We start from the raw sequence: 14,010 nt of genomic DNA on the forward strand, positions 1-14,010 counted from the left end.
ATTAAATAATTATTTTAAAAAGTTGAAAATTAATAAAAACAAATTGAGAATAAACGTGAAATTGACATGTGACGTAAAAAAAACTTTACTTTTTATATATACTATAATACTATAATACTATAATATATTATACTATACTAATTGATTTCATTTAAATTATTCATTTCTTTATAATCATTGGTGTTTCAATCGATTTTTGTACCAAAAAAAAGTTTCAATCGATTTGCATACTAACTAGTGTAAGACCCGTGCGGATGCACGGGTTTAATTAAAATATTTAATTAATACATAATCTAACAATTTTTTTCAACCATAAATAGTAAAAATTATAAAGGATAAATTTTTTATAAATAAATTAAAAATAAAATTTCCCAAAGGTAAGACCAGATTATTAAAACTAATTGATATTTATATTCAAAGTCCGTACTACAGACACATGTTGCATGAGCATAAATAAATAAACTTTCAAATCATTGAAGCTAATGATAAGTTATCAAACATAATGACAATAAATCAGGTTCAATAACTTTGTCGATAAAACACATCAGAGACATGAGATTTATCACAAACAAAGTATTTCATAATATATATTTATTTTGAATGGAGGTCTTGCACATGATCGTAGATATGATGACCAATATATTCTTAATCCTTTAGCTTCTTTTTGAATCACTTTAGCACATTTGAATATTTGATCACAAAGTAATGATACAATTATTATCTGCACAGACCAACCCAAATAGATAAATTTCAATTCTAACTATAAGTAAATTACAAACCAATTAATATTCATCATCAGGAATAAGGGCATTCCACGACTTAATAAAATTACATACCATATATTAAAGAAAAATACCAAGACCTAGAAAACCATCAACAATTAATCATTAATATCAATCAAACGATACCGCGTCTACGATAATCATCGCAATCTTCACAATCTGCCAGATCTATTTCAACGACCTCAATATAAAAAACAATCTTAAATTCTTTCTCTCCAAATTGTTGTCCCATTGAAATGCAATTTTCAACAATATAGGGTTCAATATAATTAGCTAAATCCTTGCTAATGGGTAAATTGGCCAACCTTCGAGATAAAATGAAAGATAAAATAGAGAGATAGAAAAGAGGAATCTTGAAACTGTATTTATAGATAGGAGATACAATAAAATCACTTTCGGTTGGTATAGGTTGAAGTCCAGCCAAAGGCTGAACAAAAAGCTTATAGAATCCTTGTACATGAAGTTCTATTGTTATTGCTTTTTCATCGGAACTATTTGCAGACACTTTAGTAGTTTCTGCACTAATTGTGTGGTTATAGATTTTGCTAGGAATTTTAAGTTTCCATAGATCCAATTCTTTCCTTATCAAGGCATGAATCTTACCTCCCTGTGTATTATTCAAAGTTTCGTTATTTATAGATCAACCATCACCAAGAACACGAGAAACATATCAAAACAAAACCAAAAAAAAATAATCATACACAATAATCAATTCTATGAATTAGCAAACAAACCAAATATTACGAACAAACCTTCTCATCTATCAGCACCATTTCCATAGAGTTCAACTCATTAGGCTTCATAAAAGAAGAAATTGCCCACATACGGAGGACACGAACTTTGAACTTCCATGAATTATGCCCAGGAAGAACATCGCACAACATGTCAAATTGGGTTGCCATTTCGAAATCGAATTGGATGACTGATTCAGCCTCAAATGCAATGGAAGAAGAAAAGAAATTATGGATATTTATAAGTGAGAATCACAAACAATAACACACTGTTGAGAATAGTCTTATTCAAATGATTATAGAGAAAAGAAGAATCAGAATATATTCTTACCCAATTGCTAGAAACAAAGCCGCATAGTATTCCCATAATCAGAATCAATTTACGCGCGCAAAGCTTTTGAAAAACGAATCTAAAACACCCTATTAAGCTGGAACAATCGCACATGATAAGCTGGCAGTGTTTCTGTGAGCATGTTGGTGTGAAAGCTCCTGGAATGGCGAAGAGAACGGCTTTTTTGCCTTTTGTTAGGTCGGAAACTGTTATGGTTTGGACTTCGCCGGCGGGGTCGAGGTATGAGAAGGTGGATTCGGGAAGTTTGTCGCCGACGGAGATGGTGGCGGAGATTTTGGATGAAGTGGAAAATCGGAGAGGTTTTGGGTTGAAACGGTTGAGTTTGAGGGGGAGGGTAAAATTGGAAGAGAGGGTTTTGGTTTTGGGAGATAAGAGTGATGTGGTGGTGGAAGAAGAGAGGAGTCTAGAGAAAGAGAGAGATGTATCCATTGATGAGAATTTTGAGGTACAATCTAATAGTAAAAACCCTATTTTTTCTAAACAAACAGTGGCCCAATCAAGGAGAGTTCAGTATTTTGAAAACTGGATGATTTTTGGCTGAAATAGTTCTCGACGAATGGGTTTGCATTGTTAATATATAGGATTTTCGTTCAGAAAGGTCTAAATTGTCGGTATTTTTGTGAGAACTCCTATTCCAACCAAAAAAAAAATTGCATTTGTAACTATTTATGATGTGTCTTTCCTCCATAATTTAAATATTAGTAGACTTTTTTAGATATTAAAATATTATTCTTTGTGTGATGTACAAAAAAAATTATAAGAAGAGTGAATATGTCCACAAACTATAGTTCAACAGGTAAAAATACTAAAATTATTAGATGAGTGATGAGAATCAATTATATGATGTTTTTAGTAGTAGATTAGTATAGTTTTTATAGTAAATAAAGACCAAAAGTAAAGAAATATCAGGAAAAGTGAAAACACAAGGACCGGAAGCAAGAAAAATGGAAAAGACAGCAAAAATGGAATAAAGAAAGCGCACCATCGTACCCACAATGAACCTGGGCGTGGCACGATGAGAAGAAGGATAAAATTGAAGAAAAAATTTGCTGAAAATCTTTACCATCGTGGCACGATGGCTTGTCATCGTGGCACGATGATGACTTGAAAAATAAGCAAAAAATCTCGAGTAAATCTTCCATCGTACCATGATAGGATCCATCGTGGCCACGATGAGGCAAAAATACACGTCATCGTGGCCACAATGGGTGCGGTGGAGGCGCAGAAAAAGTCCAAACCCAGTTGTAAAACTATAAATGAGTTTTCCTCCTTCACAATTATTCATTCCAAAATATTCCAATATATTCAAGAGTTAGGAGAACTCTAAGAAGGAGGCAAGGAGACCAAGGAACTCCAAGGCCAATAAGGTTCTTTTTCTTTCCGTCTTTGTAATTTATTTTTCATAGGTTAGGTGGAGTCGATAAACTCCCTTACGAATGCTTGGTTGTAATATTTATAATATTTATGAATTTTAGTTATTTCCATTCAAACTCTTTTGTCGTCTGATTTTAGTTATTTTAATATTGATCACATTAGAATAAAATCTAAGGACCTAGTGGATATCGCATAGGAAACGTAGCTAGTAATCCCGACCGAAGGATGACATATTAAGGCCTACAAGAGACCATTAAATTTAGTATTTGCCGTCTTAGTATATGATTGGAACGAGCGTTAATTTCTACCTTGCAGAGTTTGCCTGTAAGTTGGTCATTAGTTTTAGGAACATGTGACAGCTTATAATTTAGGGGTCCCCAGGACGATGAGACCAAAATTTAAACGAGAAAGTGGAGTTCTGGATCATGGTGTCTAAATAAAAGCAAGGGTAACATTTAACTAGGCTCTGTAAAAGCTTGTAATAGAAATAGGAACAGATATTGCTTCAAACCTATTTTCAAGAGTCTAAATCCTTAAAGAGGGAAATAATTAAGCCACCAAGCAGAAATAAGTGAGGGATCCGACTACACTTAACCACCCTGTGTGGTCACACACACACCTTTTACTTTTCAGTCATTTAATTTCTGTCATTTATTTTATGCATTTACTAAAGTACCCGCAAAGATACCTTCCTAAATACACAAAGCGAAGAAAACTATCTATATTCCTAAGCGAAACTAGTAACCTTGGCACAATCCCTGTGGAGAATGATAAACTTACTACTTTATTACTTGATAGCGATTCTGTGCACTTGCAGAGTCGACCATCAATGAGACATCATGATTGGGATGTGAACTTCGTCTCCTCCACTGTCAAGCGTCATTACTATGTAGAGTTTAATCACATACAGGTTAAATGTCAAAAAGTCATGTGAAAAATTTGCGAAGTCTAAAACCGAAAACAAAAAAGTTGAAGAGTGATGATTCTGCAAATATTGTTGGTTATGATGATATGTGTAAGAGGATTTTAGAAGTTTAAACATATTTTTATGGGGTTTTTATTTTGTTAACACTTTTTGTTTTTTATATAAATTAGGTATCTTCGGTGCGTAAGTTCGTAAGTGGAGAATCTTTCGACTCTTGTAACTAAATGAGCGTCAAACTTTTTGTATACCTAAGTTAAAGATCCAACTCAGTCTTAGGTTAAATAAGAATAGATCTGCGTAATATCATCTAAACGCTCTTATGTATTTCGTTTTTGTTTATAACCCTATAGTTCATAGGGAAGGAACTCTAGTAATATAAAGTTCGGCCGCGAGGTAAAATCATAAATTCTTCTTATATATATATATATATATATATATATATATATATATATATATGGGGAGGGATCAAATTACACCGGTGTAACATTTGAGTAATGTTACACCGCTCAATAACGCTTTAACGAATACAAATTTTACAAAATCCACCGTTGGATTGAAAGCTTATATCGCATAGATCGTCCATGTTGAATTGTATATATATATATATATATGGGGAGGGATCAAATTACACCGGTGTAACATTTGAGTAATGTTACACCGCTCAATAACGCTTTAACGAATACAAATTTTACAAAATCCACCGTTGGATTGAAAGCTTATATCACATAGATCATCCATGTTGAATTGTATAAAAATCTAAAATCATTTGATATATTCTTGAGATAGATCAAGATTAACGGTATTCAATAAAAACGCATAAACCATTAATTTTCATCGGTCTCCATAACATATCAAACGATTTTAGATTTTTGTAAAATTCAACATGGATGATCTATACGATATAAGTTTTCAATCCAACGGTGGATTTTGTAAAATTTGTATTCGTTAAAACGTTATTGAGTAGTGTAACATTACTCAAATATTACACCGGTGTAATTTGATCCCTCCCCTATATCAAATTCCTCTTACATATAAAATCTATCATCTATCATAGTATCATACATCTATAAATATTTATTGGGGATCACTTCCCCTAGACTTTTTTTTAATGGCAATCACTTCCCCTCAACTAATTTCGTTGTAATCTCTTCTCTCGAGTCTTAGCCCCTCTTTGATATAAAAAATAAAAAATTGAACATGAAATAAATATCATTAAAAATATATGTAAATTTAGTTTTTACGGACATAATTCATAAGAGATATATATATATTATTATTAACCAACCGTTAGTTGACTCAGTGGTGATTGACACTGTAGTTGGTAGGGAAGACCACGATTCGATCCCCGCAACTGCAATCGAGAAGGGGTTGGAATCACTTGATGTCAGAACTGGTAGTGAAAAAAAAAAAAATTTAGGGAGATTATTGGTCGGAAAAAAAAAACTAATTTTTTCCCATTATTTAATTACAATTACAAAGTGGAAATTGCCTTTTGCAGTATAGCATAATCACTTTTATGATGAAAATTGTTTTTGTGAGGAATGAGTTTTTTGCAGGGAATCATTGATTCCTTTAACTCTGTCTTCTCTCCACAATCCATCGATCAAAATTCTTCTTCTTCATCAATGGATGCTTCTCCTTCTTCGGTTTCCAACGAGCGCGTCGCTTACAAGCTCAAAGGCTACTACGATTTAGCCACTCAAGAGATCGATAAAGCTGTTAGGGCTGAAGAATGGGGATTGGTCGATGACGCTATTCTTCACTACAGGAATGGCCATAGGATCCTTCTCGAAGCTAATTCCACTATTGTTCCTTCCTTCATCACTTCAAGGTTCGCTTTTTATCATCAATTTTTGCTATTTTTATGTTGGGCTTTTAATTTTTGATATCATCAAGGTTGTGTTTATGTGGAATATTTTTTTTTTTTTCTTTCTTTCTTTTCATTGATTAGTTGAGGTGACTAAAAGGGTATACGGGGTTCTCCAATTTTTGTTAAATAGCAGCTATAGTGACGATATAGCGCTGCTATAGCATAGCAGAATTTGAACAAACTGTTACTTATCTGCAATGTGATACACTATTTTAGTACAAAATAGTGGCGCTATCTATGAAGCACAAACACCTCAATGATTAGGCTGTCGCGGTGTCTGACACTCGTACAACACGGACATTTCAGACAAGTGTCCCAAAAAACAATTTTTTCCTTTACTCCATGCAAAGAATTAGCTGGGATATTGCCCATGTGCACTTCGTACTTAGTAGTTGAATCACAGCATTGCTAAAACTTAACTATTGTCTATTGATGATTTGGAGCTAGTTTAGGTAAAACTTCTCAATAAGCACCTATTAAAACTGAAGTATTAAAAAAATCTTGCAGAGGCTATAACGTTGGCCTGGTGGTTAGGGGTAGAGGAGATAAGGAGTGCAACGATAAGGAGGTCGAGAGTTTGATCCCTGCCTCCAACATAATAATACTAACATTTGTTATTTTTTAAAAAAAGTATTAAAAATTTGTGCAATAATGAGTTTTTAAAAAACAGTTTCTTGTATAAGTTAAAGCAATCTCTATTTCGAGAAGCTTTCTCATGTATATTCTCCATAAACTTATGTATGTTTAGAATTTTTGTAAGTGACCATAGATTTATTATAATTGAGAAGCTCTTATAAAAGTTCATCCAATCTTGGTCTTAGTGATAATAGCAGATTTGGGATATTTGGTATCTTTTCTGCTTCCATATTGCACCAGAATTCAGTGATTTAATCTTAAAGGGTGGCCTTTGGCTGTGTAACAGCTTAGATATAGTCTACCCACTTCATTTATGTTGTTCCTTAGTAACTTGATGACAAAGGATGGTTCCTATGATCTTAAATTTTCGTTGTTTGCTTACTGGAATTTATGATTCTGTGACAGTGAGAAACAAAAGGTACAATCATATCGTCAAAAGATATCAAAATGGCAGGGACAAGTATCTGAGAGATTGCAGGCCCTCAATAGACGAGCAGGTTTGCATCTGTTTCAGCAACTTTCTCCTTTTCCCTTTCCATTATGACTTTTCCAAGGGTTCTTATTGCTTTTTCCTTTTTCTAACTCCTCTTTTACGGTTCCAGGTAGCTCCGTTGCCAATCAGGTATGCTATGATCTCTCTAAACTGTCAGTACAGAGTTTTTTCTTTTCGTCATCTTTGCTTCAACGCAGTCGGTGCTTCTTAAAACATATGTTGTTGTTACCATAGTACTTATATATTTACTGTCTCGTTTGTTGAACATTGGGAATTGGGTACTGATTTTATGAACCTTTAATATTCCTTTCCCTTTCTCCAAAAATGTTTGCAGAGCACTTCAAACGTTGCACCAACTGCTGCAGTTCCAACCAAACTATCAAATACTACAAAAAAAGTGTTACAAAAGTGTTAGAATATAGAAAATATTATATTATTTGTTGAGAAAATATCTCTATGATTTGGTTTGTTTATTCTTAGCCCTATAATAAAGGGATTTAGTTTAGATTTAAGTTTATTCACTTGGTTATAAATACCAAGGTAGTCATACTATTTTATTCATGTAAATAGTAATGTAAATATTGTAATTAGGGTTATTGACATCATTATCAATAATATTTTATTGTTCCTTATTATTTTCTCCTATTCTTTCACCTAAATTCCCCAAATTTCAACATGGTATCAGAGCCATGGTATCCACCTTGAAACATAATTCCGTTGCAATTTTCCCCGAGATTTAACTCTCGATTATTCTTCGTTTTACTTACCTTTTTGTTCATATATGCTTTACTTAACTTTTTTTCATATAAACCCTAGCCGTCATTGAAATTTCTTTTTATTTTGTTACCCGTTTGTGATTCTTTAATCCGCGGGTCCCCGTTACCTTTAATCCTGTTACCCGTTTGTGATTCTTTAATCCGCGGGTCCCCGTTACCTTTAATCCCGTTACCCGTTTGTGATCCCTTAATCCGCGGGCATACCCCGTTTGTGATCCCTTAATTTGCGGGCATACCCCGTTTGTTATCCCTTAATCCGCGGGCATACCCCGTTTGTGATCCCTTAATCCGCGGGCATACCCCGTTTGTGATCCCTTAATTTGCGGGCATACCCCGTTTGTTATCCCTTAATCCGCGGGCATACCCCGTTTGTGATCCCTTAATCCGCGGGCATACCCCGTTTGTGATACCTTAATCCGCGGGCATACCCCGTTTGTTTTCCCTTAATCCGCGGGCATACCCCGTTTGTGATACGTTAATCCGCGGGCATACCCCGTTTGTTTTCCCTTAATCCGCGGGCATACCCCGTTTGTGATACTTTAATCTGCGGACATTTTTACTTAATTTGATATGGATTCATCTCTTCGGTCGCTGCTTTACTACTTCTTTGATTGCTGCTCTTTATGGCTTGCTATCAATGGATTTAATTTATTTTTAGGGTTAATTTTGTAACAAGCTTAAAGCTTAGTAAGCTTTAGCTTGAGGGGGAGTGTTAGAATATAGAAAATATTATATTATTTGTTGAGAAAATATCTCTATGATTTGGTTTGTTTATTCTTAGCCCTATAATAAAGGGATTTAGTTTAGATTTAAGTTTATTCACTTGGTTATAAATACCAAGGTAGTCATACTATTTTATTCATGTAAATAGTAATGTAAATATTGTAATTAGGGTTATTGACATCATTATCAATAATATTTTATTGTTCCTTATTATTTTCTCCTATTCTTTCACCTAAATTCCCCAAATTTCAACACTCTTTTACGGTTCCAGGTAGCTCCGTTGCCAATCAGGTATGCTATGATCTCTCTAAACTGTCAGTACAGAGTTTTTTCTTTTCGTCATCTTTGCTTCAACGCAGTCGGTGCTTCTTAAAACATATGTTGTTGTTACCATAGTACTTATATATTTACTGTCTCGTTTGTTGAACATTGGGAATTGGGTACTGATTTTATGAACCTTTAATATTCCTTTCCCTTTCTCCAAAAATGTTTGCAGAGCACTTCAAACGTTGCACCAACTGCTGCAGTTCCAACCAAACTATCAAATACTACAAAAAAAGTGTTACAAAAGAATCCTCAAAGAAAAGATGAGGTGAATAAAGTTCAAAACCCGAAATCTAGTCAAACATCTGGTGAAAATTATGACACAAAACTGGTTGAAATGATTAACACTGCCATTGTAGATAGAAGTCCTTCTGTCCGGTGGGACGATGTTGGTAAGAATCCACACACATTTTCTTTTTACCTTTATGTGTTACCGTTTGTTTGATTCTTAGTATCGAAATGCAGGTGGCCTTGAAAAGGCAAAGCAAGCTTTAATGGAGATGGTTATTTTACCAACTAAGAGAAGAGACTTGTTCACTGGTCTTCGAAGGCCAGCTAGAGGTAATAGCCTTGGAATCTCACCACTTTGGGTTGTGTAATAGATAATGATGTAAATTGTAGAATGGAATAACCAAATCATGAAACTGCTGAACCTTTTCATTCTAGGTTTGCTTCTTTTTGGTCCACCTGGTAATGGTAAGACCATGCTTGCCAAAGCAGTTGCTTCAGAATCAGAAGCAACATTTTTTAATGTCACGGCAGCGTCCTTGACGTCAAAATGGGTACATCTTTATCTATACACCCTTACTTGTTTTTCCTGAGTTTCATTTGATTTATTATGTTAACGTGTTTATGGTACTACGTCTGGTCCTATATATATAAGAAAAAGTTGGGTCAACAAAAGTTGATGTATCTGGTCTAAATTTTGAACTAGATCCACCAACTTTTATTGACTCAACTTTTTCTTAGATTTAGGATCAGACGTAGTAATTGTTAAGACTTAAGAAGTTTCACCATGGTTAACTTATACTCAATAGGTTGGCGAAGCTGAAAAGCTTGTACGGACACTATTCATGGTAGCTACATCGAGACAGCCATCTGTAATTTTCATTGACGAGGTATCTCTCTCATCTATATAGACTCTGACCTCGACCCCCTTATCCTGCTACTAAATATGACAACAAGATGGATTGTCATGAAATGATATCTTTAGGGACAATGCAACTATTTTATCTTTCTCGAGGAGCAATTGATTGACTATTTCAAAACAAATTCTTTGAGGACATTCTTCAATAACTCTTTGAACAGGAACCTTGCATTAAATGATTTTTGTTATTGTTTAATGCTTAGTTCAAAGTGCAACTCTATTTTATTATTGGACGATTATTCTTAATAATTAATAGTGCAGATTTAAAATGGGGTGGCTAAGTATCCCTTTTGATAAACATTGTCTTGGGTGTTTTCATCTTCTACTTATAATATGTAGATGACTTAAATATTTATTTAGGCTGATGATGCAGGTAAGCTACTCTAGAGTCTTTTTTTTGAATGTCAGATTATTTCTTTGTCCTAAATTCAAGTCATGTATGATGGCTCCATTCTAAAGTTCTCCTATCTTCCTGGAGCTGTACTAGTGTTTTTTTTTTGACAATAGGAATCATACTACTAATTAAATAAAATGTTGAATGCTTTGTGTTTAAAGTTTCGCCACTTCATTCACATGATATTAATTTTCTTTTTTATCTGACAACAGATTGATAGTATAATGTCAACAAGGACGACAAATGAAAATGAGGCCAGCAGACGATTAAAATCAGAATTCCTTATCCAGTTTGATGGGGTGACATCCAATCCTGATGATATCGTGATTGTAATTGGTAAGCATTATATATGATATTAATGATTCCCTTTCTGAAATGAACATGGTTTAGACGTTAGATCCAATCTGCTGGTAATTGGAAGAACATGTCTACCACGAAGAGGGCTTTGGTTTAGATTCATTGAACAGTTGCAGCCTGTCTACCATGAATAGAACTCTTGTTTATCTATTTGGGATAGTGCAGTTTCTCTTCTTGGGAGTGCTGGAATTTGAAAAACTCATGGAAACATTATGACTTTTTTTTATAAGCATGATGACTTGAATTTTCAGAAAACATCCGTATGAATAATGTAATGTTATTTTTCTTTTAAAGATGTACAGTGCAATTATAATTGTTAAACGGGCCTTGGGACTGTTCTAGAAGAATTTGGCTGTTCTGAAGATAGGAGTGCACTTTAATAAAGATAAAATTCACTTTAGAAGAGTCAAACCTATATAAGATCATTACAGAATGATTCTTTTATCCTAGCTTGTTTCCACTTTTAAATTCAGTTGTATCTTTCGCATTTTGTGGTGTATTCAGAACAATGTTAACTCCTATTTGGGTCTGGTTTCCATCATAATCTGCCTCCCAGACCTAAGAATATGGCCTCTATGCCGATGTATGAAAAACTAAATTGCAGCTATTGTAAATCTGGAATTGCTTGTTTTGTCAGTTTTTGTTTTTTAATTTCATAAAATGCCTTAAGTTTGTTAATATCGTGATACAATTGAGTTTCCAGTCGTGTATCTATTAGTCTCATTGAAGTTGTATAAATTTCCTTATCCTTTTGAATATAGGTGCGACCAATAAGCCACAGGAACTGGATGATGCAGTTCTCAGGAGACTGGTGAGAATTTCTTCTTTGTCCATTACGGGATTAAAAATATGATATAATTCCAGAACGTCATGTTGCCAATGTGACTTTAAGTGGAAAATGTTTTAGCACTTTGAATTAAATGATCTTCTAGTTCTAATTTTGTAACAAAAATGTGTTAGAGAGTGTGTTGCTAACATTCTTCATTTTATAATCGTTTTTCTCATTTGGTGTGATTCCTTACTAACTCTCTCCTTGTTTTACTGAGCTAGGTTAAGAGAATATACGTACCTTTACCAAATGAAAATGTTCGGAAACTTCTGCTAAAACACAAACTCAAGGGTCAAGCATTCTCCTTACCTAGTAAGCAACATGCTATTATGTCCCTTGATACTTCTTCTGATATGCGTGTTTTTGAGGCTACCAGAGGAACCAAACATGCAAAGAATTACTAATTGAGAATTTGTGCTTTGTTTTGTACGCTTTTAACTTTCTACGTTGACATTCTTCATAAAATTAAAGATAAAACATTTATTATTGTAATATTAAATTACTCATGGTGCTCTTTTTTCAACTAAAACTTTTGATTTTACAGGTAGAGATCTAGAGATGCTTGTAAAAGAGACTGAAGGTAAGTATAGATCGAGTCATGATGGGAAGGAAATTAATATGTTGAGATATAATTCTTTGTTTTTTTGTGACCAAATTTTGGACTCCAAATATGACCATCACTATTGTTTTGCTTGGTTTGCAGGATACTCTGGAAGTGATCTGCAAGCGCTGTGTGAAGAAGCTGCAATGATGCCAATTAGAGAGCTGGGTCCTAACATTCTTACCGTCAAGGCAAATCAGGCATGCTGGTTTCAGAATTGCTTTAATTTTCAATATGGATAATTATTATTCTTGTAAGCGAAAACCTTAGTTTATTGTTAAGGTTAATTTTTCGGTTTTATCAGGTAAGAGGACTGAGGTATGAGGACTTCAAGAAAGCAATGGCTGTGATCAGACCAAGTTTAAACAAAAGTAAATGGAAAGAGCTTGAGAAGTGGAATGAAGAATTTGGCTCAAATTGAGGTCTTATTCAGAGAACTTGCTACTATGATTTTCGCATGTGCTTAAAATTCAAACTAAAAATGTACATAAACTGAAATATAAAGCAAGACAAGGGCATCAATGTTTGTGGCTAAAATGCATCGGGTTGAAGCTCTTTACCGATGGTTATCCTGAAATCTTGTAGGCTTGAAGGCTTTGTTTTTAATTTAGAGACCTGCACAATACAGCCTTGAATGGAATGGCTGCCATTATAGCACAAACATGTGTATATTAACTTAATTATTATATATAGTAATTTTAGAAACTTCCATTATTTTTATGTGTTAGAGTATATGCAATTTCATAGAATATCAAGATATTATAAGATTTAATAACTTATAATAGTATGGGTTGCAATATTTAAGTATTTTTCAAATGATTGTAAAAATCCAAACTTAAGGGGGATTGATTATTCATGGTTGATAAATTTAACTAGAAATGAGAAAAATATGAACAGAGAAATTGTTTACGGAACAACATATGAATTTTGAAACTGCATGGCGAAAGACATGTTCCACTTGTTTTTACAAAACTTTAACTTAGAGTTGTGCTCCATGAAATAATTAGATGATCAACCGTCATTAAGAGTTTCACATTGGCTGAGAGTTGGTCTGTATTTATAAGTGGGGTCAACCTTCACCATTAAGACGGTTTTCTAAGGTTGTGTTAGTTACAATTTAAAATTCTAAGATGGTATTATATTTCCGCTATTAGGTCATCCACCATTTATTTTCACTCACCAAGCCAAATATAAGTGGATACCAGTTTTATAGAGTTTTTTTTTTTTGAAAACTTGGTATCCGGTCCTAGGACTGACTAATCCAAGGGCATCAATCCCACCGCCCACTTGTGGGGCTCCATTTAAAGCCGGGTTTTTTTTTTCTACGTATGGACTTAGCTCACCGAAATTGGCATAAGGTGGAATCTAACATGAGACCTTGAGAGGAGCATACTTCAAGGACTCAAGCCAACACCACTAGACCAACTCCAAGTAGGTTATAAAGTTGAGTTAAAGTCAACTTAAGATTCTAAGAGAATTTCTTTTCGCGTTACCCACACTTCTTGTGTGCACCTTGGTTTCCATTTTTATCCCGTCACATCTTAAGGATGGAGTAGGGATGTAAATGTATATCCATGGGAATGGATAGTACGATATTTATGCCTGCTTCGTTAGATAAACATAATATTCGTATCCGCCTCATATCCGTGCTAATTTGTTTGTAAAATAAATTTTAATAACCACACTTTTGTAGTCC

At 34.0% G+C, this 14,010-nt stretch overlaps 2 protein-coding genes across 3 annotated transcripts; one reads left to right on the forward strand and one right to left on the reverse strand.

Moving 5' to 3' along the window:
• Positions 1-897: 897 nt before the first annotated feature.
• LOC123891921 lies at positions 898-2,355 on the reverse strand. Its single transcript, XM_045941788.1, has 3 exons — positions 1,845-2,355; positions 1,535-1,714; positions 898-1,389 (listed from the first exon to the last, which is right to left on the reverse strand). The coding sequence occupies exons 1-3, from the start codon at positions 2,292-2,294 to the stop codon at positions 898-900; spliced, it is 1,122 nt and encodes a 373-aa protein (XP_045797744.1). The 5' UTR covers positions 2,295-2,355.
• A 3,296-nt stretch (positions 2,356-5,651) lies between these two features.
• On the forward strand, positions 5,652-13,028 carry LOC123892773 (spastin-like). 2 transcript variants are annotated; one of them, XM_045942639.1, is made up of 13 exons: positions 5,652-5,995; positions 7,076-7,167; positions 7,273-7,292; positions 9,159-9,378; positions 9,452-9,547; positions 9,653-9,768; positions 10,024-10,104; positions 10,740-10,863; positions 11,646-11,695; positions 11,935-12,025; positions 12,258-12,293; positions 12,417-12,514; positions 12,619-13,028. In XM_045942639.1, the coding sequence occupies exons 1-13, from the start codon at positions 5,706-5,708 to the stop codon at positions 12,733-12,735; spliced, it is 1,431 nt and encodes a 476-aa protein (XP_045798595.1). In that variant the 5' UTR covers positions 5,652-5,705; the 3' UTR covers positions 12,736-13,028. The 2 variants fall into 2 exon arrangements, with proteins under 2 accessions (XP_045798595.1, XP_045798594.1); XM_045942638.1 differs by having other exon boundaries at positions 5,665-5,995; positions 12,258-12,514.
• Positions 13,029-14,010: the final 982 nt, after the last annotated feature.

This window comes from Trifolium pratense, linkage group LG6 (assembly GCF_020283565.1).
Source record: "Trifolium pratense cultivar HEN17-A07 linkage group LG6, ARS_RC_1.1, whole genome shotgun sequence".
NCBI lineage: Eukaryota > Viridiplantae > Streptophyta > Magnoliopsida > Fabales > Fabaceae > Trifolium > Trifolium pratense.

What these genes read in the sequence shown, in the direction of transcription:
- LOC123891921 (XM_045941788.1), bottom strand. Translation starts at nt 2,294, where the DNA reads ATGGATACATCTCTCTCTTTCTCTAGACTCCTCTCTTCTTCCACCACC. An exon ending in GCTTTGTTTCTAGCAATTGG is followed by an intron (nt 1,715 to 1,844) that starts GTAAGAATATAT and finishes ATTGCATTTGAG; the next exon opens with GCTGAATCAGTCATCCAATT. An exon ending in TGGTGCTGATAGATGAGAAG is followed by an intron (nt 1,390 to 1,534) that starts GTTTGTTCGTAA and finishes AATAATACACAG; the next exon opens with GGAGGTAAGATTCATGCCTT.
- LOC123892773 (XM_045942638.1), top strand. Translation starts at nt 5,706, where the DNA reads ATGAGTTTTTTGCAGGGAATCATTGATTCCTTTAACTCTGTCTTCTCT. An exon ending in TGTCCGGTGGGACGATGTTG is followed by an intron (nt 9,379 to 9,451) that starts GTAAGAATCCAC and finishes ATCGAAATGCAG; the next exon opens with GTGGCCTTGAAAAGGCAAAG. An exon ending in ATGCAGTTCTCAGGAGACTG is followed by an intron (nt 11,696 to 11,934) that starts GTGAGAATTTCT and finishes TTACTGAGCTAG; the next exon opens with GTTAAGAGAATATACGTACC.